At 37.5% G+C, this 24,786-nt stretch overlaps 1 protein-coding gene across 2 annotated transcripts in view; it reads left to right on the forward strand.

Annotated features, from left to right (window-relative positions):
* The window catches only part of FAP (fibroblast activation protein alpha), a 77,664-nt gene extending 53,949 nt beyond the window's left edge, over positions 1-23,715 (forward strand). For both annotated transcript variants that reach the window (XM_070804191.1, XM_019971845.2), the window contains 9 exons: positions 4,814-4,912; positions 5,371-5,440; positions 6,182-6,376; positions 12,050-12,104; positions 19,688-19,787; positions 20,927-20,991; positions 21,476-21,548; positions 21,809-21,882; positions 23,316-23,715. In XM_070804191.1, the coding sequence (XP_070660292.1) occupies positions 4,814-4,912; positions 5,371-5,440; positions 6,182-6,376; positions 12,050-12,104; positions 19,688-19,787; positions 20,927-20,991; positions 21,476-21,548; positions 21,809-21,882; positions 23,316-23,417 (833 nt within the window). In that variant the 3' untranslated portion in view covers positions 23,418-23,715. The remainder of the gene's footprint in view (positions 1-4,813; positions 4,913-5,370; positions 5,441-6,181; positions 6,377-12,049; positions 12,105-19,687; positions 19,788-20,926; positions 20,992-21,475; positions 21,549-21,808; positions 21,883-23,315) is intronic.
* The last annotated feature ends 1,071 nt before the right edge of the window (positions 23,716-24,786 follow it).

Here is a 24,786-nt window from a genome sequence, read left to right on the forward strand (position 1 = left end):
TTCAGTGAGAGAAATTTTAAAGCAAGACTAGTTTCAAATTTCTAAGTCTTTGTTTTAATGGAAATCACCATAAATGTGTAATTCTCATTTGTTCTCAAAAGAGAACAGAATCTCTGATTTGCATAAAATAATCTTGATAACTTTTAGCCATTTGAATCCGGGGAAAATAATTGCATGACTGCAAAGTAAAGGTCAGCTTCTCTTTTTTAATGAATTTCCACTTTCTTACTATTCTTCTCATATTTCTGCTAGATACCAATTTTTGTACTGATTACAAAACTTTTATCACCTCATTCAGTACTTACAAAATAGGTACAATGTTCATGTGTCTATATATGTTATATGTATTTACATGTTTTTAACTCTCAAAACCAATGAAAATTCTTTTATAGTGCAGTTCTGCAAACTTGCCCCATGATGAAATTCTCCAGAGAGGTTTATTATAAATATAGGTTCTCAGGCCCGCCTCCAAAATTCCAGTTTAATAAGTCTTATATTGGGCTAGGGAATCTGTATTTTTAATCAATTACGAGATAAGTTTTAGAGTAGCTTTTCAGAGCAGATTCTATGTCTTCTATTTATTTGTAGTTTCTTTTTGCATTTGGTGCCAAAATTTTTCATTCAATACACATTTATTAAGCACCTATTAAACCAGGCACTTTGCTAGAAAATACATCCTAAAAGTGAACAGATATTGCATTAGAGATGGTCCTGTTCTCAGGAGATTACAGGTCAGTGGGGAATGCAAAAGTGTGAACAGACAGTTACAACACAGTGGGATTAAAGTATTAAGATAGGGAAAGTAGAGATTCATGAGAGCATATTAGCAGGGCTCCTCCTCTGGAATAGGGGGTTAAGAAATGTTTCCTAATGATGACTACGTCAATCTTAAGACTCATAAATATAAGGGAGAGGTTGATGCTGTTTGGATGTCTAACTTGGTCAAATGGATTCACAATGATGCTTTTTCTTGAAATACGGGACCCACAATGGAGAGAACGTTTTTGGAGAGGTGATGAATTTTGTTTTGAATATTGAGTTTGAGGTGCTGATGACATGTATCCAAAAGGAGCTGTCCTGGAGTGACATACTTTTGGATCTGGATGTTGGAGGATTAGTTTGAGTTGAAGATAACTATCGGAAAGTTATTCATTTATGGAATACCTGGTTACTTTGTGGAAATGGATAAGAGAGCAGAGTGGGGAAAGTGAGAGTGGGCAAGGGTAGTAAAGAATGAGCCTAGAGTAAAATTGTGCAGAACACCAACATGAGAAATGGAAAGAGAAAATGAACCTATAAAGGAGACTGAGGGCGGAGAGAAGGAGAAGGACACCCTTGAGAGTATGGACTCATGGCATGCAGGGGAGAAGAGGATCTCAAGAAAAGGGAGTGCTCGACTGTGTCAAGCACTTCAGAGTGAAACAAGACTTGCCCTAAATCAATGAGCTTAACAAAGTAATGATGAGCATTAGCTTAGTCAGAACAGTTTCAGTGGAGCAGTGGAGGTAGAAGCAAGACTGAAGTAAATTTAGGTTTGCATAGGAGGTAAGTAAATAAAAAGAGACTATTTTCAATAGGTCTGACTGATGAGTGGAGGAAAGAGGTGAATAATCCTGGAAGAGATTGATAGAGGTTTAAATTAGCTTTTGAAAGCTGATAAACATTTGAGAATGGTTGAATGCTGATGGAAGAAATGTGGAGACCATGGTTGAAGACATAAAGGAGTGGATGTCCCTCCACTCTGGGTAAAGTGGAGTCCAGAGACAGGTGAGGAAATTAATCTCTGGCCTTGTGATGAGAGACAGTGAGGAAATTTCTGATGTAATTCTATGAAAGTTTGCAGAAAATAGGGCTTTCCTGATAGTTGAGTTGGTAAAGAATCCACCTGCCACAGTTTGTAGAAAACAGTGCAATGGCTATATTTTCTCTGCAAAGTGAAGTAAAGTCATTGGACAATAACAGATAGCACTTGACCCAGATGCTAAAAAAACATAGAAGAGTTGACACTTGACATGGAGGACCCATTTGAGGCTTAGGAACTTCAGACACAGCAGATTTTCATTAAAATTGCTCAGCTGATTGAATAGCCTTATTTATCAGGTTTCCTGAAGATTCTTCACATAATTTAATCAATGAATAATATATCATAGTTAACATGATTTTAACAAATAAATCAGATGTGATCTATCATTCTTACACCTTGATTTCATCATAATGAAGAGTCTCCAAATATACGGAGAACACAACCACATATCATGTATTTGGTACCCTGGGCATCGAGTATACAATGATGAGTAAAAGAAGGTAAAAGGTATAGTCTGGGCTGTATCAATCCTTGCCATATTATATACTTCCAAGGCAAAACCACATAGAGAAGTCCAATTGCAACTCCTCCCTCTCTTCACAGCCCTATGAAATTCTATTTTGCTCCATGAGGTAGGAAAATTGCTCATCTACTATCCATAAAGATGCAACTCTGGACTGTAGAAGCATTAATAATCTTTTCTATTCAACTTGTCATTTCAGTAAGTCCTTAACTGGAAACAGACTAGAGAAGGAATCAAGGTCAACCCAATCAGGCAACATCCGTGGATTGTCTCAGACTTCCAGCATCTGTTGGCAAAATGATAAACATGGTCTAAGTAAATATTACAGCCACTCTGTGTGCTTGTTCCACATAGATTCCCTTTATCCTTGACAGTTCCACAATCAGAACCCGCACACAGAGAATGAAGGACTGGCTCCATTGTACTTAAGAACTGAGTATTCATTTAACTCATTATTTTAGTTTTGAGTTTTTAATTGAAATATAGTTCATCTACAATGCTGTGTTAGTTTCAGGTGAATAGCAAAGTGATTCAGTTATGTATGCAAGCTAAGTCACTTCCGTTGTGCCCAACTCTTTTCGACCTCGTGGATTGTAGCCTGCCAGGTTCCTCTGTGCATGGGATTCTCCAGGCAAGAGTACTGGAGTGGGTTGCCTTTTTCTCCTCCCAACCCAAGGATCAAACCCACACCTTTTACATCTCCTGCATTGGCAGGAGCATTCTTTACCCCTAGCACCACCTGGAAAGTCCTTAAAGTGAAAGTGAAATTCGCTCAGTTCTGTCTGAGTCTTTGTGACCCCAAGGACTGTAGCCCGCCAGGGTTCTCTGTTCATGGAATTTTCCAGGCAAGAATACAGGAGTAGGGGCCCATTCCCTTCTCCAGGGATCTTCCCGACCCAGGGATCAAATTTAGGTCTCCTGCATTGCAGGCAGATTCTTTACCTTCTGAGTCACCAGGGAAGTCCATATATATATATATATATATATATATATATATATATATATATATATATTCTCTTTCATATTCCTTTCCATTATAAGGTGTTACAAGATACTGAATGTATTGATAGTTCCCTGTGCCATACACTAGGTCCTTGTTATTTATCTATTTATACACAGTAGTACATATATGTAAATCCCGGCCTCCTAATTTATCTCTCCCCATCTCCTGCTATTCCCTTTTTTAGTTTTAACTTTTAAATTGCCACAACTATCTCTTTCCTGATGGATTATCCAAAGTTAAAATGAAATGTATTATGTATCTTATACAACTCATACCAAAACATCTATCCTTGTTCTAAGATTAAATGTAACACGTTGGAGCAAAATGCCATGAGTACATGAAAACTGAGAGTTAAAAGAGAAGTGGTTTGGCAAACTTAGTGTAGTTACAAGTACTCCCCCAGCTCCCCATCTTTAAGGACCACTTCTTTAAAAAAGCACAAAAACAAGGAGTCCACAGGCCTGCTGTATCTCAGAAGTCATCCAGACCCTCTTTTTAAAAATAAAGCTACAAACGTCACTTATTATTCAAAAACCTAACTTTTCTCAGGAGATCAATGGATTTGTTCAGTTAAACAGCAGTTTTTTAGGAGATCTTTTCCAGGTTCCCCCTTTGAGAGTTCTCTTTAGGAGTCTTGGGTTGGCTCAGATGGTAAAGAATCTGCCTGCAATGCAGGAGAACCAGGTTCACTCCCTGGGTTGGGAAGATCCCTTGGAGAAGGAAATGTCACTCCACTCTAGTATTCTTGCCTGGAGAATTCCATGGACAGAGGAGCCTGGAGTGCTACAATCCATGGGGTCACAAAGAATCAGACATGACTGAGTGACTAACACTTTATGATGAATGACAAAGATCATAGTGTGTATATATGGTTGTCCTACTAAGATATATAACTACCTTGAAAGAAAGGATTTGAAGGAATTGATTGCACAGTAATTTAATTACAAAAAAAAAAAAAAAAAAGAATATCCTATATTAAGCAAGTACAGCAGGAAGAGTTTAAGAAAGAAACAGATATGAAAAAATCACAGACTTAATATTTGATCTTGTGCACTGAAGATTTAAAAACAAACTTTATAGCTATATACTTAATTGCTTTAAATATGAAGTATCAGCAATATGGATTTTATTTCTACCACTTTTGTTTTAGTGAATATTTTTTTCAAAATGCTACCTACTCAGGGTACTTATTAAAAAAAAGGTTGAACACAGGAAAATGTGGCTGAAAAAGCATTGTTACTTCTGTGATTCTGCTCAAAATGTGTTTTGATGCCATCAGGGTCAGTTTAGGAGACAATGATTGAGGTCTTTTACAAGGTCATCCCTGCTTTAAAGCCTGTATTAAAAATCTGCTTGTCAATATGAAAATCCTTAAGCAATCCATATACCATTTCAGTTTCATGCATAGTAAATTCAAAGACATTTTAAGAAAGAAATTTTTTATAGAACTTCTATTAATTAAAAATGAACTTTTTTTTTTAAGAAATTAAAATCCTGGAAGACAACAAGGAATTGGAAAATGCTTTGAAAAACATTCAGCTGCCCAAAGAAGAAATTAAGAAACTTAAAGTGGATGATATTAGTAAGATCTTTAAAAACTTCTCATGAATAAATATGAAGCTGAGCACTTATCTTGCTTTTTAAAAACAAAATTGTAGGGTAAATATTATAGTACAACCCTATAATATTACAGGATCTTAATTTAAAAGTCTTACTGTAGCAGTAAGGTTTTATGAAATATCTTTCATATGTTTGTGAATAAGGTTGATATTTTTTCTATAGCTCCATTTCAACACTGTTTTTTTAAAAGTTTATCTAATTTTAATTTTAGAATGCATGCTTCTAGAAAAACAATAGTTCGATATTTCTAATAACTTGTAAATTAGACAAAATACATAATAAAAATCAAGAAAAACATAGTCTTGATTCTTCACAATTTACTAATTATAAGTTGATTTTATATTATATATTATTATTAAAGAAAATAAATAATGCTGAGTATAGTGGAATGAAGATTTTTCTCTGTTTTTGTTTTTCAAGCATTGTGGTACAAGATGATTCTTCCTCCTCAGTTTGACAAATCAAAGAAGTATCCCTTGCTAATTCAAGTGTATGTAATATTTTCTTTGGTTTAAAAACTATTTATTGAAAGCATGCTGTATTAAATACACATTTGTGAGATAGAATGAACCATTCTCCTCGGTAACAGTTCCTATTGATGCTGTTTTATATATTCCCCAACTAATCAGAGTAAATAAAATATGGCTATTTAAAATAGCTTGAGAAAGTTTTGAGATTTTTAGATGGACTTGCTTGCATTTGCTGTTTTGAATTTCCTTTGTGTGGCAAATTGCCTAATGTGTCAGAATACCTTTGAGATAGAGAAATTGCAGCCAAAAAAATATTGTAAATCATCTTCACATCTTATGTAATTGAGTTAGAAATGAAATAAGGGAATGGAATACATTTTGTGGAATCACACCCCAAATCAGTGCTGACCTACACACAATTTGCTTAAAACACCATGCATTTTTTTTAGTATATCTTATGCCTGCTTTTAGCAAGTGGCAGGTGGCAGAAATGACGAAAAACCCACACATATTCCTTGAAATGCCAACCCTAGATGTATCCGTTTTGGGGAATAGGAGGGGCTGTGTCCCAGAACAACTTCCTTGTAGCAAACCTCTGGGAAAAGCCTGGTCCTCTCTTGATTCTGAGCCAGTTCTAATGCCGCTGGTATTGAAATTTTATCATACAAATGTACTGGGAAATACTAAAGGCAATTCTTGGCCCCGATGGGAAGTTGAGTTTCACAAAAACATCAGAGATTCTCTTTCTTTTTCCCCCTTAGGTATGGTGGTCCCTGCAGTCAGAGTGTAAGGTCTATATTCGCTGTTAGTTGGATATCTTATCTTGCAAGTAAGGAAGGGATAGTCATTGCCTTGGTGGATGGTCGAGGAACAGCTTTCCAAGGTGACAAACTCCTGTATGCAGTGTATCGAAAGCTGGGTGTTTATGAAGTTGAGGACCAGATCACAGCTGTCAGGTGAGCGCCTTCTCATTCAAACAGAAACTGATGTCAGCAAAAGTTATGCAATAACTTCTGGGTTTCTCCATCCTTAATGCCTTAATGCTTTTTGTCTGTTTTCCTAACATCATCTAAAGCTATCATTAATCATCAAGGGATATTTTTACCCAATATGAGAAAAAAATTATTCACGGAAAAGAGTAGAAAAATAATTCGTAGTGAAAGATGATAAATACTCTCTTTCCATGGTTTAGTCATTCTAATAGCCTTTCATTAACATGGCTCACAATTAACAGAAAAATTTGTATAACTCTAGGAATGGTCTGTAGAAAACCGGACATCTGAGTGCTCAAGCCTTGTGGATTCTACCTCATAAATTCAGAAATGGCTCAAGATTTCATCGGCACTATGCACTTACAGATATCAGACATTCATTTGTAATTAAACTATCATATTAACAAGAAAGTGTTTTCCTACTTTCACTTGACCAAAAAAAAATTATTTTATGTAATGGAAATTACATTATGAAAACATTTAGAGGAAATACAGATTTATAATCTGACTTCTTCCCAATTACATTCTCAACCACAATTTATGGCTCAATCATTTCTTCCTGAAAAAAAAAAAAGAAAAGAGTCACCAAAATTGTTCCTAATTTGGAAGCACTGTGCAGGATTCTTCTGGATATTTCTTATAGCTGTCAGGTTTCTGTTATTATGGTATGAGTAGGTGACATTAGAGAATAGTAGCTTGTAAATGTAAAAACTAACAGTCTGATTGCACTCTTGGTCATGGATATACGTGCATGCATGACAGCTAAAGGTCAAACAATGCTTCACAGAAAGAGCAATTTAGAAAATTAATTAGTATGTTTCTTTTATCATCTTAATATCACTAATGGTTATTGATTTCAGTGTAGCACACAGAACACAGACTGTATTTAACAAATAGGAGCCAGGCCCAGACAACACTTTTCTGTATTTTTTGTCTCTAATCAAAGCAGAAGAGTTTAGACTCACAAGTGATATTTTTTTAAAATAGAAAAGTAATCATATGCTTTTAAACTTTCATTCTGTGGACACTAATTACACACACACACACACACAAAAACCATTCAATTAAAAGCAAAGTCTATTTGGATAAAATCTAACAAATTAATAAGTAAATTATTAAATAATGTTACACAATCTGTAGGCATTATTCACACTTAACTTCTAGGAGGCTCTGTCTTTCCTACTCACCCAGATTTTTGGCCTTTCCACTGTTTCAACTTTTTTGAGAGATACTTCTGTGTGACAGAGAGTCATAGGAAAGGTAATTCAAAGAAAAATCCCAAGATACAATGTCTTATAGAAGACTATGGTATGCCTTACAAATATTAACGCAGCTATCAGCATTATAGACTTAATTCTTTTTTGGCTGTGTGTCACACTTGTTTGTATTAAACCATGCAATAAAACACCAGGGACACGTAATCATGGGACAATATCAAAGGACAGAGCTGTAAACTGCGGTTTATAATTCAACTTTCCAAAGTTGGTAGAGCTAAAAAGTGATTTGTTTGGTGTTGATTAAAAACAATCATTACCATCATACATCATTATATGTTTGTGCATTTATTTATCACCAAAAATGTGGCATTCAAATTTAAGAGGAATACCTCAAGAAATGGAAGAGATAGAATAGATAACTTCTGAAAGTTTTTCTTTGGATGAATTGAAAATTTAAACCTGATATCCATGCATTGACCTTAACATAAATTGTTATTTCTGTTCAACACATAGAACAGGAAGCCACAAATTCTATTGATTTTTCACAATAACATAAATGACGCTTAGAACTGAAATGAAGATTGGACCAGAGGCTGTAACTGTCTACCTTTACCTCCTCTGAGCCATTTTTGGATGGAACCTGAAGAAAGTTTTTGTACTGTAGATCAGACATATGTTCACTCATTGACTCAGCCATTCAAGAGCAGGTGAAGTAGTATATGCAATTACAATACTCTGTATAAAATCATGCAATTTACAATCTCAGCTTTCAGTGCACTTGCAGTTTCTGAAGAGAGAATAAACCACATGGAGCTTTCTGTATTTGCCTCAGTGAACAGGGGTGTCTGTGTGGCCCATGCAAAGTGCATCTGCAGCAGTGGAGATGCCAACTGGCCTTCACCTTGCTTGAAGCCACTATTCTGCCAAAGTACAAGGGAGGCCTGGAAGCCTGATGTTTTGAGAAGACAAAAGCTAGAGAATAGATTCATAGTGATAATTCTGGAAAGAATTCAATCACATATTTTCCAGAGAAATATTTTAGGAATCAGACCCTGAATGTCTGACCTGAAGACTTGGGATTGTAATCCCTCTATGGTAGCCCTCCAACTCTTGTTGCTGTCTTTCAGTCACTAAACTGTGTCTGATTCTGCAACCCCACCAGGACCGTAGTCCTGGTGGGGTTGCAGTCCCCAGACCGTAGTCCACCAGGCTTCTCTGTCCATGGTCCTCAAATTACCTCTTCCTGCAAAAAAAAAAAAGAAAGAAAATGAAATTTGTTTCCTTGAATCTCTTAGCAAATGCAATCAGGCTAAATTTTTTACATAGCAAAAAAATCATATGTACATATTTGAAAATACTAGTAAATTCTAGTCAAGGTTGAGAAATAAATTCAACGAAGCAAAGCAGGGGAAAAAAAAGCCCTACAGCTGCACAAATTTTGAATGCCCCAAAGGAAATGCATTTGAGGTCAAAGCTTAAGTAAAACTGAGACCTATGTTCTTCAGTCTCCTTTGCAAGTGGTACACATGCAAAGTGGTACACATTCAGTAGTTACAGGGTCAAATCTGGTCATTTGGGGTAAGTTCGGCACTTTAGACATTCCCACAATTTTGAAACTTTATATAACTTCAGGGATAGTGGTAAGAAAGAATTATATGAGAAACAATATACTGTTATACATGATACCAATAAAAACATTTCCAAAATAGAATAATAATCAATCAATAGGGTTTCAAACTGATCTTTAGCCTAGGGTTATTTTTAAGAGAGAAAATTTGTAATGTCCAGACCAGTCTCCAAAATTAGAAAAACATGCTTTTTCCCCTGTTATTAACATTTGTTGATTTAACTACATTATTGGCAGTATTTCTGATAACCCTCCTGAAAGCTCTTCAGAATTTTGGAGGTAAATTTTATAAAGCTTGGTTGGTCTCAAAGTGCTCAGATTATCTAGCTAACCTTTAACCTAGTCTTGCCACATTAAGTGTTAATGTTTCATTTCCATGTTAACTATTGCGCTATCATTTCCTGTAAATGTCATCCTTTTGGAATAAACCTAGGAAGGGAGCTGTTAAGAATTTCCTGTTCCCATGTATCACCTGTTATTTGCTTTTACCCCAGATGCAAGGCAATATGATTGCTAGCTTCTGGGAGATCATAAAATCATGATTGATTTTATGGCTTCGAACTGGCTTCAAGCACTAGCAGCAAGATTGCTTTGTTTGGTTTTTTGTGTGTGTGTTTTTTTTTTTGACAAAGAAAGTGAACCTTCTTTTCTTCCATTTGGCTTTTGAAGTTTGTGGGCAAATTGCCAAAATACCACAGTTGACAGCCCGTTTTCTCTACCTACTGTGAACAAGCATCCACACAGGTAGCAACTCTCCGATTGCTACTGCATTTCTCCCCTGAAGACGCCTCAGTGTCCTTCAGAATTAGTGTCGAGTAAGCTGTGACTGACGGGGCTTCTTCCCATCTGTTTGTCCCGGGCATCTGCCCAACTCCTCTGTGCAGCAGAAACGTGCATTTTGAATACATGCAATGAGCAAAATGGTTGCTGTGAAATCCCTTTAAGAAATTCCATTATTCAACTAACGCAAATCACTCCATTCTAGTTCCAGAGAAGAATGAGGAAGGACATTAATGTCACTTAAGGCAACCAAAAAAAAAAAAGTTTTTCTGGTCATGAGTGTCACTTTGGTCTCATCCCCTTCTTTTCCTTCACTGTCCCATCCAGGCCTCTGTAATGGCTCATTCACTTTGCTTTTTTCTTCCACTGCTTCTGTTTCTTTGAGAGTTTCTTCTATCAAAACACTCCCTAAGTAAATCACAATGGCTCTCGAACACCAGCCTTCAGGTAAGCATGGAGTAAATTAGCCCAAAACACTCTTGCTTTGCAGCAATGCACTTAGATTTCTGAGAGTTTCCCAGGACTTTCTGAAGGTCACCATTAAGCATGGCCCTTTGCTCCTAAGGAGAGATTTGTCTTCAAACTTGATTTCAAATGGAGGGTCTTTTGTGATGGAGCTTGAATGAATCATGTTCATATTCTAAAAGATACATGTAGTTGTCCAAACCATGATAAACAGAGGGTATCTAAATATGATATGAGAGAGGGATAGATATTTTTCCATGGATGGATGTGACCAAAAATGAGACAGAGATTATAATGTGTGCGTGTGTACTAAGGCTTCAGTCGTGTCCAACTCTTTGCTACCCTATGGACTGTAGCCTGCCAGGCTCCTCTGTCCATAGGATGCTCCAGGCAAGAATATTAGAGTGGGTTGCCGTGCCCTTCTCCAATTATAATGCATGTCAACTTAAATAAAAGGTTAAAATGAGGCAAACTCAAAATTGTTTAAAAATGAGTTTATTCAGGTATAGCAGAGGAACTGCAGTTCTAGACTCACAAACTATTTTAGCAAGCTATAGGCCAGTTCATTGAGGGTTTGGGATAGGCTGTATTATAGGCAGGGAATATAAGGAGGGAAGAGTTCAGTGAGAGTCTGTTAAAATCAAAAACAGAGACAAACTTTGACTACTACCTGGGCAGATAAAACTAGTCCCATCACACAAAGCTCAATTCAATGTATTTTGAGGAACTAACCTGACTTGGGTTATTTCTTGTTCTGGTCTCTGGAAACCATAAGCAAAACTTTCCAAGGTTGATATGAGGCCAACTCTCTATCATTTAAGAAAATTTCAGTAATATCAGTTTTCTGTACATCAGGCATATATGGAAATCAGTCTCTTGCAGTCCTGAGGGCACTTGTGTGTGATTTTCATTTTTATTTTTCAGTCCCATTTTAGATTGAAATTCTTTCACATTAACACGTAAGCAAACAAAATCATAAGAAATTAATAAAATTTAAAACAGGAACAACAAACCCTCTTTTTTTTTCCCCAAAAACTTGCAGATTTGGAAATTTGGTTCCACTCAAAATACTATTTCTTCTGGTGTTACTATGAGCCTGTCTCTCTCTCTTTTTTACTTATAAATAATTTAACTACATTTAATATCAAACTCAAAAACAGGTAGCTGTAGTCTGAGAACCTGAACTAACCATTTACTTCTTCAGTGCATTAAAAAATTATTTCCCCTTTTGATCAATATTCATTTGCTGACTATGAGCTTCTTCACCTGAGCCCCAAGTAACACCAGGACAATTAGGGTAGGAGGCCTTACAGCCAGGAGAGTACTACTCAATAGATGTACCAGAGAGTTTAACAGCTCCTTTTATCCTTTGCAGAAAACACAATAATATTATTTTAATTATTTGTAAATGCAACCTTATTATGCATGTGTTTAAACAAAGAAAATGTAGCATTTCTATTAAATCTTTGGATTAAATATGCTTGTGTAATGAAGTAAATGTCATGTGTACACACTTAAAATTCTAAAAATTTGTTTCTTTTACTTTAGAAAATTCATAGAAATGGGTTTCATTGATGAAAAAAGAATAGCCATATGGGGCTGGGTGAGTTGTTTTATATGTTTTATGCCTGTTATTTGGTTCAGCAATCATCATTTTCTAAAGTGTTCGCTTATAAGATTTCTCATGAAATGTTAATGTTGCAACATAATTTGATCTGTCAATGGAAACAGTCAATTTGGATAATCTGGGCTTCAAAGTGGTGGCTTTCAGCGTTTGTTCCTTTTTTAAAAATCATTTTATTTCTCCTTTGTATAGAAAATTAACTCATAATTGATACTCTTTCACTTAATTTCTGCTATTAGAGTATATAAAACTAAATCATATTTATCAGAAGTTTAATTCCCTTTGTTTTTTTAGAGTTAACATATTTCTTTTATACCTCATCATTTCATTTTAATGAAAAGCTACAATAAAGTTGAAAATTACAGGAAATTTCAAAGTATAAATTCCTTAGGACCCAGTCTATCCTAGTCATATCTTGGCTATTTGATTCTTATTTTTGTAATCAAAATTTTCCCCTGAACTAATGTTAATTTCTGCTAACTGGAAAGAAATAATTATTTATTACTAGTTATAGGTCGTGGAGATCATTTCTCAAGTTTGAGAAACTATACTGGTTTTCTAAATACATACTGAAAAAAAGTGGCGACATTTACCAGTCTTGGGCAATAAAGTCACTGGAAAGTTCAGAGAATTATGGGAAAGAGTTTAGAATCGCCTATTATAAATTATGATAATCACCCTTCAAAGATTTCCTGTTTCACGTTTTGGTCTGAATTTGTACATTTGCAAGTCAATTTGCAGCCATTTGTGCTTGGGTTGTTTTTCTTGGCTGTTTTCTGAGAGCGGCCTGCACAAGATGGAGGGAATGAAACCCAATATTGAAGGGAATCTGCAGGATTCCTCTCAGCTCAGTGACCAGATGAAGAGCTGTTATGAATTTGTAAAAAGTTTTTACTTCAAGCCATTTGGTCCTTCTTAAAACTATCAAGTGTTAAGTATCAAAACATAATGGAATTCAAATGGGTGGAAATAAATGAAATATTTTATACTGAAACATTTCAGATAAGACTTTTCTTACCATCCATTTTTATAAAATTTCCTAAAGTAAATTCTTGAAAGATTCACATTTTGAACTGAACCCTTACATATAATCATGAACATTTCTTTCAGAGTTTCACTTTGCTTTTACTTCAGGCTTTGAAATAACCATAAAGTGAACTTTTAATTTCATTTCTAGAACATTCTAGGTTGAAGTACTTTGGTAGAGAACCACATATGTAGATGATTTAAGAAACCCACTCATCACATAAAGGAGAGTGGGCTTTATCCATGACTCTGTAACATGTTTCTCTTCTTAGTTTTCTGTTTCTGTGATCATTATACTCTATTCATCCTTTAAATGTTGGTGTTTTTCTGGATCTGGTCTTGATTCTCATTGTTCTTCACTTTCTTGGGGAAATCCACATGGTTTCAAAGACGAGGCCAACTGCCAGATGCCTGCCACTAGCCCCCACCTCTCTCTTCTGAGCACCACATTTCAAATGCCCGCTGATCATGTTTCCCAAATGTCTTACCGAGGCCTCAAGCTTAACTTGCTGAAGTTAAACATACTACGTTGGTGTTGTTCAGTCTCTAAGTCATGTCTGACTCTTTTGCTGCCCCTTGGACCATAACCTGCCAGGCTCCTCTCTCCATGGGATTTTCCAAGCAAGAATATTGGAATGGTTGCTATTTCCTTCTCCAGGGGATATTCCCAACCCCAGGGTTGAACCCGCATCTCCTGCATTGGTAAGTGTATTCTTTACTGCTGAGCCACCAGGGAAGCCCTAAACAGATAATAGTCTACTTTAAAACAAATCTTCATCTTTAATAAGGACCTTACCACATACCTGAGCTTCCCAGGTGGCTCAGTGGTAAGGAATCTGCCTATATACTGCCTAAATACCTGTGCAGGAAACACAGGTTTGAGAAGATCCCCTGGAAGAGGGCATGGCGACCCACTACAGTATTCTAGCCTGGAGAATCCCATGGGCAGAGTGGCCTGGTGGGTTACAGTCTATAGGGTTGCAAAGAATCAGACACGACTGAAGCCACTGAGCATGCACAGTGTATACCAAGTCACCCAAATTCATAACTCTAGAGATGCTTTCAACTTCTCCAGCTCCCTGACTCCAATATTCGATTGATTAGTGAATTCTGTCAATTCTGCCTCCAAATATCTGAGTCTATTCTCATCATCCTCACTGACATTATTTTAGTTCAAGTTTCTTTATATGTAATTTAAACCAGAGCTTCTCAAACCTTAGCTTATATAAGCATCACCTGGAGAACATGTTAAAGCAGTTCCCAGGGCCCTCACACCAGGGCATCTGATTCTGTACTCCAGAGTGGGGTATGAAAGTCCACTTGCATGGACCATAGGCTGGGAGGTACAGGTTTAAATCTTGCAGTTGTACCTTAACTAGCCTCCTTGCTTTAGTTTCGTAAGCTCCAATGTTGCTGATGAAATTATTGTTCTAAAACACAACTCTTTCCATGTTGCTTTTTCGTTTATATTGCTCATATATATTCTAGGGCTACCTGCTGACTTCAGCCTAGGGCCCAAACACATTTACTTGCATGCAAAGCCCTTGACAATCTGATTGCAACCTACTTTCTCAGTCTCATCTCCCTCTACTTTTCCCCAGACCTTATAAATAATTTGATTTGTCTGTTCCCATGAGTCAATCACGCCTGTTCAATGCACCTCAGTGGCCATCCTCTTCTTCCCCCCCATGTCTTCCTCTCTCCAAAATGCAAAATTTCTATTTATTCTTTTAAGACCCAACTCAGATATGACCTTTGTATGCTCCAATAGCTCTTTATTACCGCTCTTATAGGAATTACCATTTTATCTTATTTGTGCATTGTTTTCTCTCACAAGGATGTAAGCTCATCAATGGAATGGACTTTGTTTTTCAACTTTGTTTCTCAAATGCTTAGCACAGTATTGGCCATCTCACATATCTATGAGGCTGTTTAAGCTGAATTTAATCCTGTAAGTTAACGTACCTCCAATGTGTCGTACCATGAAATTTGGGGGCAAACGTTCTCTGGTCTAATAATTTGGTAAATTATGAAGTCTATATAATAGTGCATATAGGTTCCATGAAGAACAGTAAAGAAATCTGTTAATTTTTTTTAATATAGTATTACCAAAAAGTATTTGATTCCATGGATACCTCTTTGAGATGTGGTCTTGAAGTCAATAGGGAGTGAAACTGGAGTCTTAGAAAGATACTTTGGCTGCAGAATGAAGAATAGCCTGATCTTGGGAGAGGGAGTGGTTCAAAGGAGTAGGAGGGATGTAATATTGGCAACAAATACCAAGGGCCTGAATTTATGCAGTGAAGAAAGGGGCAAAAATAGGTCATAGTTTTGTGTGCTCTTTTATAATATAATAAGCAGACATCTATGGGAAATTGGAGAAGGGAAAGAGAAAGATGTTGAGAATGACCATTTGGGTTTGTCTGTCTATTACTGTGTTCTGTAAACATCTGTTTCCACAAAGTATTAGATACCTTTCTAAACTGAGAAATACACTAAAGCTAACTATACAATTTTTTCTTTGGCCAGTTGGTCAGTAAGTTACAAATCATACATTTCCCTCCATTATCCAGATTAAGAAGGGGAGAGAAGACATTTTCATTGTACCTTTTCATTTTTCTGGCACACAAACCAAATTCTAGTAGCCTGGATTTTAGCTACTTAATAGATATGTACTATGCACTATGTACTCAGCCCTGTGCTTAGGAAGTGTCTGTTATGACAGTGGTTCTGACCTGGCAATTTTGCCACTCAGGGGACATTGGCAACGTCTGGAGACACTGGGTTGTCAGAACTGGGGGAGCACTACTAGCATCTAATGAGAAGAGGCCAGAGATGCTGTCAAATATCCCACAGTGCACAGGACAGCCTCCAACAGAAAAGAACTATCCAGCCCCCAATGTCAATAGTGCCAAGGTTGAAAAACCTTGATTTATATGAAGAAAAATTAAAGCAATTATTCTGACAATTGAAGAGCAGCAGGGGTTTTGCTAAATTATTAGAATAACAACCTCATTTATGGGCTTTGCTTTGTTAATATAGACCTAGCCAGGTGGTGTTGAATAAGCATTAGTTCGTGATTTAATCTTAGTTCCTTTCTCTTCCAGCGACTAATTATAAGCAATTTGAATTGCTATGTGTGATCAACGATGTAAAAGTAGGACAAATGCACCTCTATTGAGACTATATTAGACTGAATTTAAAACTTCCCAACAAGGTTGCTCTAATGTAGGGATATAGAGGAAGTGGCTTGTTGTCAGATGTCCTGCGGTTGAGTCTCAGCTCCGCTTACTCTAAATTTATTCTGAGCCTCAGTTTCCTCATCATGAAATGCAACAATAATTTCCCCCCAAATCACTGTGAGAGTTAGATGAGTTAATAGGAAAGTCATATATTAAACAAATATTGATTCTATTCCCAATGTGTTTCAGATTGCATCATCAGTGCTAGGGGGGACATTCATTAACAAGATGGACAAAAATCTCTACCTTTATCAAGTTGGGAATGGTTGGGGAACAAGGCAATACGCAAGAAAAATAAATAGCACAGATAGAATGTTAAATAATGATTGATGAAATGGAGAAAAGCAAAACAAGAAAGGAGTAAGGAGCGTCATACAAGATTGATGCAGTTTTAGATTAGAAGGACAGGTGAGACATTTACTTATTTATTTATTTATTTGAGTTAAGACTTGAAAAAGGAAAGAAGTAAGCCATGCCAATTTTGGAGACAAGAAAATTCCAAGCAGGGGGTGGTGGCATTTGCAGAAGTCCTGGGGCTAGATCATGCTTGGAGAGTTCAAAGAACATTAAGAGAGCCAGTGAGCAAAGAGAAGTGGGATGGGGGAGAAAGGAGACAGAGCCTGTAGGACCACAAAGACTGTTGCAATGACCTTAGCCCCACAAATGTTAACTAGTTATTATTATTGCCTGTAAGCAAAATAGTCCAGTCCGATTTATAGCTCCCATCAGAATACTATTCCATAAATCCCTCAAAATTCTGTGCCGTTCTAAGAAAGTTTTTAAAGATATCCTCCATTTAAACAAAATGGCAAGGCATCTAAGTGCAAAGGACAAAATTCTAGAATTCTCATGGCCAATCTGCTCCGTGGGTTCTTTTCTTACTGCATCCACCCACTCTGCCTTGGAGCCCCACCCATGGGAGAACAGAAAAAAGTCAACTCGGGTGTTTTTTTTTTTTTCCTCTCTTTATTTCTACAATAGAAACAGCTTTTCTAAGCTGCCTGAGAATTTAAAGTACACCTTCTTTTGTTGTGCTGCTGCTATACTAGTTTTGCTTTTACAAATTTCTGGAGACAATGTGTTCATATCGAAAAGGTGACGATTTTATTCAGATACCACACTCTTATCTAATCAGTGAACAAATACAGATTAATATTTTTATAATTTCTAGGATTTGGGACAGAGATGTTCAAAACCCTTTTTACTATATGCAAATGCTCTAATTTCAAATATCATTCTGTGCTTTTTTGTGTTATGGGGCATACAAGAGGAAAAGCAGAACCCAGTATTATAATTTGCAGTGAACGTACTTTTCCAATAAAACCGTAAACAATCAAATTTCTAAAGGACTCAGGCTTACTCTACATGCATTTAAATCTAAAATTAAGAACAAAGAAGAAATCTTTCATTTCAGTAATAGTTGCTGCTAACCTACTAATCCAAACAGATTATTTTTATAAGTAAAAATTTGATCCTGATGAGAATTTTCACTTATCAAAATGATTTTAAAACCCACATTTTCCTTCTGTTTTTAAAATATATTTTTCCTCTATTAAAATACGTTTTAGTTCTCCTCCAAGTATAATGAAAGGAGGCCACGGTATAATTGGAGCTGCCTCTTTTAGTCTGTGTTTTGTAGCCAAGGGTCCTCAGTAAGATTCCCTGGAGATGGAAACATAAAACTGTAAACTAGTTAGAGCATTCTTTTTCTAACAATTGAATTCAGCAAGAGGGTTTAGCTGATCCCTGCGGACCATGTATTTCGTGGATTAAGACTAGACCCCGGCCACTGACCTGCTGCCTGATTTCACCCTGTCTGTCTGCTGTCTCTCCCTCGCTCTGTAGGGCTCTCACTCCCACCCTGTCTTAAGACTGACTTTTCTGTGACAAAAGATGATATGATCTCTCCTGACCTGAGGGCAGATCATTCCCAGAAGTTTGTGGTAATAACAGGGCACACCCTTAGTTAGAGAGCCGTATTGTCCTCTTTTGATTTTTAGGGATGTCCTGTGTTGGGGCAAGAATAATCACATCCTAATCTAGCACAGACATTGGTGGGGGTGAGGGTGGGTTTTGAGCAGGACACTGCTTAATCCATGTGCCCAGAGGAAGCATCTCTCTCCCAACAGGTAGACAAATTTGCCTTCTGGGGGAAGATGCAGCTTTATTATGAAGTTCTCTGTTCATTTTTTCATTTTCAGGAAAAGGTTCAAATTTCCAAGTGACACAGACACACATCTCCTTCTGTTATCAGAGTCACATTTCTGAATCACCTACTGATTCCATGGTAAAGAAAAGTGATGAGTGCGAAACCTGCTTCAGACTCTGCAATTTGTATCTCCTTTTGTGTTTGTGTTCCCATTAAGTTGAGGTCGTAGGGGCAAGTAAGATTTGTTAAGGCACCAATGGCTTTTCCTCCTTTGAGCTGCTATGCCAGAAATCCTCAAAACAGAATACGTGTATACAAACTCTGGCCATCTCTTCAGTTCAGTTCAGTTCAGTCGCTCAGTCGTGTCCGACTCTGCGACCCCATGAATCACAGCACGCCAGGCCTCCCTGTCCATCACCAACTCCCGGAGTTCACTCAGACTCACATCCGTCGAGTCAGTGATGCCATCCAGCCATCTCATCCTCTGTCGTCCCCTTCTCCTCCTGCCCCCAATCCCTCCCAGCATCAGAGTCTTTTCCAGTGAGTCCAGTCTTCGCATGAGGTGGCCAAAGTACTGGAGTTTCAGCTTTAGCATCATTCCTTCCAAAGAAATCCCAGGGCTGATCTCCTTCAGAATGGACTGGTTGGATCTCCTTCTCTTAAACTACACAAAAGGTTCTTGTGTCATTCCCTTGACGTTCTCTTTTGAAAACAAATTAAGTAAATACACAGATATAAGTTTTGCCTCACATTACTGTTGTACATTGTGGAATGTATCTTGCTTTTACATTTGGAAATGATCTTTTTTGTGTGCACTTTTTAAGAGTAAAATTCTGCTTTTGCCATAGCAAGGTCCTGGTGGAAAAACACAGAGGCATAGGTAAAGAAATTTTTGCAGAAAAATTGCAGTTGTATCTATCTCTTAAACTGCCCCCTCCATATTCTGATCAGCACACCAAGTCTTTGTAATTGACTAGGATGAAATTGTTGGAACTTGCTGCCAAGAGTGCAAGATAGACATTTAATCTACCCAATCCATATTCCCCAGCTCCCATCAGCACTATTGTGAGTAGAATCATTATACAAATATGTTGGAGAGTTTAGGAGAGTGAATCTGGGACTGACTCCTAACAATGTCTCCACAGTCCTATGGAGGTTATGTTTCATCGCTGGCCCTTGCTTCAGGAACTGGTCTTTTCAAATGTGGGATAGCCGTGGCTCCGGTCTCCAGCTGGGAATATTACGGTATGGAAACATTTCATAAATGTTGCTGCAAAAACATTTAACACATAATTACTCTATATTTAAGGTTGCTAGGAAAACAAATTATGCAGTAAAATTCACCCCAGCATCACTGGGAAAAATATAATCTATAAATGAGGTTGTTTATATGATTCATTATAATCATGTTGCAACAATCAAAGAAATCTTAAGACGAAAAAGGACTCTTCCAAAACCCAATGAATGTTATTCTCTCCTAGAAACCTTGTGCCCCCTGATAAACCAAATCTTTAAAAATCGGAGCTAACTCTGTTTTTGCAGACACACAGGTGTAGCCAAACTGGCTTTTAAGCAGTTCTTAGGGAAAATCAAGCCAAGCCAAGTAATTCACCACCACACAATAGTTTGCAGCTGCCTGATACATTACTCCAGAAGTCAAAGAAACAAAAAATTTGTTCGAGAAGTATACCTTCCATGTGTGCCTATTTTTATGATTAACATCAATGCAGGATGACTATTTGGAGTTAATTATAATAAACGCACAAAAATTAGCTTTCATTAGATCTTCTTCCCTGTGTTGAGATGAAAATGAGGCAATTGTGACTTGGGAATCTTTATTCAGAGGAAACTATCCCAAATTAAGAGACCAGTGAGAGTACTAGAGGTGGCTGCATTTGTGATTTCTTTTAAAATGTAATGAGGTCATTCCTAGCTCAACATTTCCCCCATCAAAGAACTTTGGGCAGAAGTGAAAAAACTGAAGAGCTGTCCTTTCTATTGTTAGGTGCTCCTGTTTCCACAATCTTCTCCTGCATCTCTTCTCCAGGCTTGTTGAGACAACTAGCAGAGCAAATGACTAGGGTGGAGCATTACAGAAAGGAAAGCAAGAACCTTTCCTCAGCAGCTCCCCCTGGGAGACTAAGGAGCTGGCTCAGACAGTAAAGAATCTACCTGCGATGGAGGAGATCAGAGTTTCAATCCCTGTATTGGGAGGATCCCCTGGAGTAGGGAATGGCTACCTACTCCAGTACTCTTGCCAGGAGAATTCCATTGACAGGAACCTAGCAGGGATGCAAGAAATCAGACATGACTGAGAGACTAATACATTCACTATCCAGCCTGAGTTATCATATGCAAACCTCATGCTCTTACATATTTTACAGCATCTATCTACACAGAGCGATTCATGGGCCTCCCAACAAAGGATGATAATCTCAAGCACTATAAAGTAAGCATTTTCTGTTTTATATATATATGAAATATATATATAATAATATATTTCATATGTGCTAAATAATTGTAAAGCAGTCATTCAGAGTTTACACTGCTGCTGGGTCCACAAGCAAATATGATGATCTTTTGTCAGCTGTAAAACACCTTACTAGAAGGAATTAACTCCCTTTGGATTCTACTTTTTCTTTCCTCATCCTCCTCCCCACCCCCAACCCCTACACAGCTTGAGCGGGCATCATTTATGCCTAAGGTCTCACTCATATGTAACATATGACACATAAACTTTCAGTTTTTCAAACTAAGAATCAGATGGAAGTAATGCAAATGATGATGAAAATGTGTTGCTCTGACTCTTAAATATTTATCAACCAAAGCAATACATAATTTCAGTATTGGTGCTAAGTCCATTGCACAATGATTTAGCTAGTTTTCTATTAGAACTTGCAGCAACTAAAATGTTAATTTTTCCCCTTTTCCAGAATTCAACTGTGATGGCAAGAGCAGAATATTTCAGAAATGTAGACTATCTTCTCATCCACGGAACAGCAGATGGTGAGGTTTAAGCAAGACTCTTACACATAAAAATACTGAGCCAGCATCACTTTGTTTAAGAAACATTAAGCATCCTCCTATGCCTGTGCTCAGGGTCAGTACCTAAGAGTCAGGGACATTTCCATAAGCGAGTGTGATTACTCACTGCTGACAATGTCAACTGCATGACTAGATAATTGTTGGTGTTCATTTCCAGGCAGTACATTGTCACTCTGCTTTCTGGTATTTAACAGCACTTTAACTCTCTCTCTTTGTTGCAGATAATGTGCACTTTCAAAACTCAGCGCAGATTGCTAAAGCTCTGGTTAATGCACAAGTGGATTTCCAGGCAATGGTACATAATTTCATTTTATTCAGGTTGATGGCCTTAGACCCCTAAGCTAAAAGGAGGACTCTTCTTCTTCTTCTCTTTTTTTTTTTTTGCTAAAACCTGACAAGAAGGCTATTCAATAGAGTAGGCAGAACATTAGCAAATGACTCTTGGATCTTCCATGAACTCCCTGAGGGACACTAGGCAAACCACGCCACCTTTGCTGACCCCAGTCGAGTCATATATTAAATAAAGGCATCCACAAGATTAGAGGCTCTTCTAGCTCAAACATCCAACAGTTCTATGGTCCTACATACTGACTGCAGCTTCGTGCTTCAAATCCCTGTAAAACCTCAAAGCAGCCAGAAGATTCTGTGTATTCAGTAAGAAGCCATCACAGAAGGCTGTCAGAGACCTCAGAGGCTCCCAGAAATCATGCGGTTCCACTCAGAGCTAGAGAATCCTTCTATCTCTGTGTTTTCTATGCCTGACATGCACTTGGCCCACCACAGAAGCTCATATTTTCACTGACTGAATGAATGAATGAGCTAGCTGTGAAATCCAGTTGCTTGAGGAGTGGGAAATGGAGACAGAGAGGAAAATAAGGCAAAATCCAAGTCGAGGGAGACAATCCTTGATGGTTCCATCCCCCTTCTCCACTTTTCCCTCACTTGCTTATGTTGCACAAGAACCTAGAAAAGGAAACCCTCCTTCTTTCAGAAATTTGGCTTCTTAAAATAATTTACAGAGGGTGAGGTGAGACTTTTCTGGTCTTTTTTTATCCCCTTTACCATTTTTTAAACTGTGACTCCTAAAGTGCATTCAACTCATAAGAATATAGTATTACATCAATAACCACTAGCCAACTTTATTCAGTGAAAATCATCTTACTGGCATCTCTCCAGCAATAAAATTTAAATCCATAATACCATCTCCCTGTTTTTTTTTTAATAATACTATTTTTAACTCCTATGAAGGATGTTTATGGTTATACGTATTATGGATTTTCTACAATAGAGAGGAATTAGATTCAGGGGCTAAAAGCCTCATGGAATTTTTTAGCTAGAAGGCGCCTTAGAGGAAGTGAAATCCAACCCCCTCATTTTTCAAATGAGGAAACCAAGCTCTGGAAATTCAAAGTAACCAACCCACCACCCCAGTTCTGGAACCCAGGCCCGGAATCCCAGGGTGCTGGCCGCTGTGAGAGCTCAACCACCCCAATGCGATCTCACATATAGGTTTAAAAAATATGAAACAATGGTGAAAGTTAGTAAAAGGGCTTTAAATCTTCTTGTTCTTCAAGTATACATGTAAATTATTTTATTTATGCAAGTATTCTTAGGTATTTCAATGGTAATATTAGAAAAATTACCAGGTTCTGAGAGCACAAAAAAGTCAAAGCCGGATGCACTGTGGGTTTGCAGGAATAAAATAAGTTTCTTCCCTTTGTGTTTCAGTGGTACTCGGACCAGAACCATGGCCTATCCGGCCTATCTACGAAGCACTTATACACTCACATGACCCACTTCCTAAAGCAGTGTTTTTCTTTGTCAGACTAAAACAATACAGATACAAGACTGTATCACAATCTGAACACTTCCTATAAATGCCTCAGACCGTTTACTTGTTTCACTCTTTATGCTGTTAAATGTTGGTATAAACAAACACACGAATGTTGTTCTGAAGGCTGACAGAAGATTCAGAGGACTCAGAAGTTCAACCTAAATATTGTTTACATATTCTGGCACTCTGTGAAAGAAGAGAAAAGGAGGCCCTGCCTTTTGCTTTGGACACAAACAGTGTTTTGTTACCTGTTCATTTGCAGGGAAAAGAATAAAATCAGAAGTTAAAATGCTATTATTTTCTCTGTGTTCCTTCCTTTCAGGTTCCAGTTTCTATCAGAGAAAGAAATGCTTGTGTTAGGCAAATGCTTGAATAATAGGGTGGTCATGGAGGAGAAGAATCTAGAAGCAGTTTGGGATTTTTGTAAATAGAATTCCAAATGCTGGAAAAACATAGCTCAGAGTGTGCGAAAGCATTGTTCAGAAATCAGGTTGGCAATACATTTTGTAGAGGCACCCTGACGTTTGCTCTCTGTGCTGTCCCTCCAAGAAATGTTTATTAAATTTCTCCCAGAAGATTTCTTATTGTCAAAAGCATTTGATAAAGATAAAGTCAGAATGTTGAATCCAGGCTCCTTTTAAGAAATGCTTCAAATTTGGAAATGTTCCTATTTTAGATTCCTTTTTAGAATGAGTAATGGTAACTGTTTTCAGATTGCTACGCCACACCAAACTAAATAAAACAAAAAATTAAACAAAATGGACATCAATAGCTAGAGAAGGAAAATGTTACGTCTATGAGATTATTCTGGGGTTTTTGTTCTATAAGTTTATTTGAAAAAGAAAAAAATACCAGAAGTACCATAACGTCTGCAATCCCAAAGGCAACGCTCTGCCAGTAACTGTCCCTGTCAATTAGAAACACAGCTAGTGTGCCATCTCTGTGATGACCATAGAATTAAAAAGGTCCACACCAGGTCACCATAAGATATCTCTTATATGAATGTTGAAAGTATCCATGAAACCACCGCTGAGGGGACTTTTCATTGGCATGGTTTCCAGCATTGGATTACCCTGGATGATTTCTCCCCACCCTTGGCTTGATCCTGCCCAGTGGTAGACAGGAGACCCTCAACCTCTGTCAGGCTATGTAACCATAAGAGGCATGGAAACTTACAGCTCCAAGGGGCCTCAAAGGTCATATACCATAGCATCTTCTAGAGTTTTCTGATCTTTCTTAGTCCAGAACTCTTTCTCCTATGACTTTCTGAAATCATGCTCCCATTCAGGTCACAGAGTCCCACCTCATCTGTCAGGAAGGGCACGTTGTGGATGTCAGGGGGCCTGAGCAACACCCCTACAGATT

The sequence above is a fragment of the Bos indicus genome, chromosome 2, assembly GCF_029378745.1.
Source record: "Bos indicus isolate NIAB-ARS_2022 breed Sahiwal x Tharparkar chromosome 2, NIAB-ARS_B.indTharparkar_mat_pri_1.0, whole genome shotgun sequence".
Taxonomy (NCBI): domain Eukaryota; kingdom Metazoa; phylum Chordata; class Mammalia; order Artiodactyla; family Bovidae; genus Bos; species Bos indicus.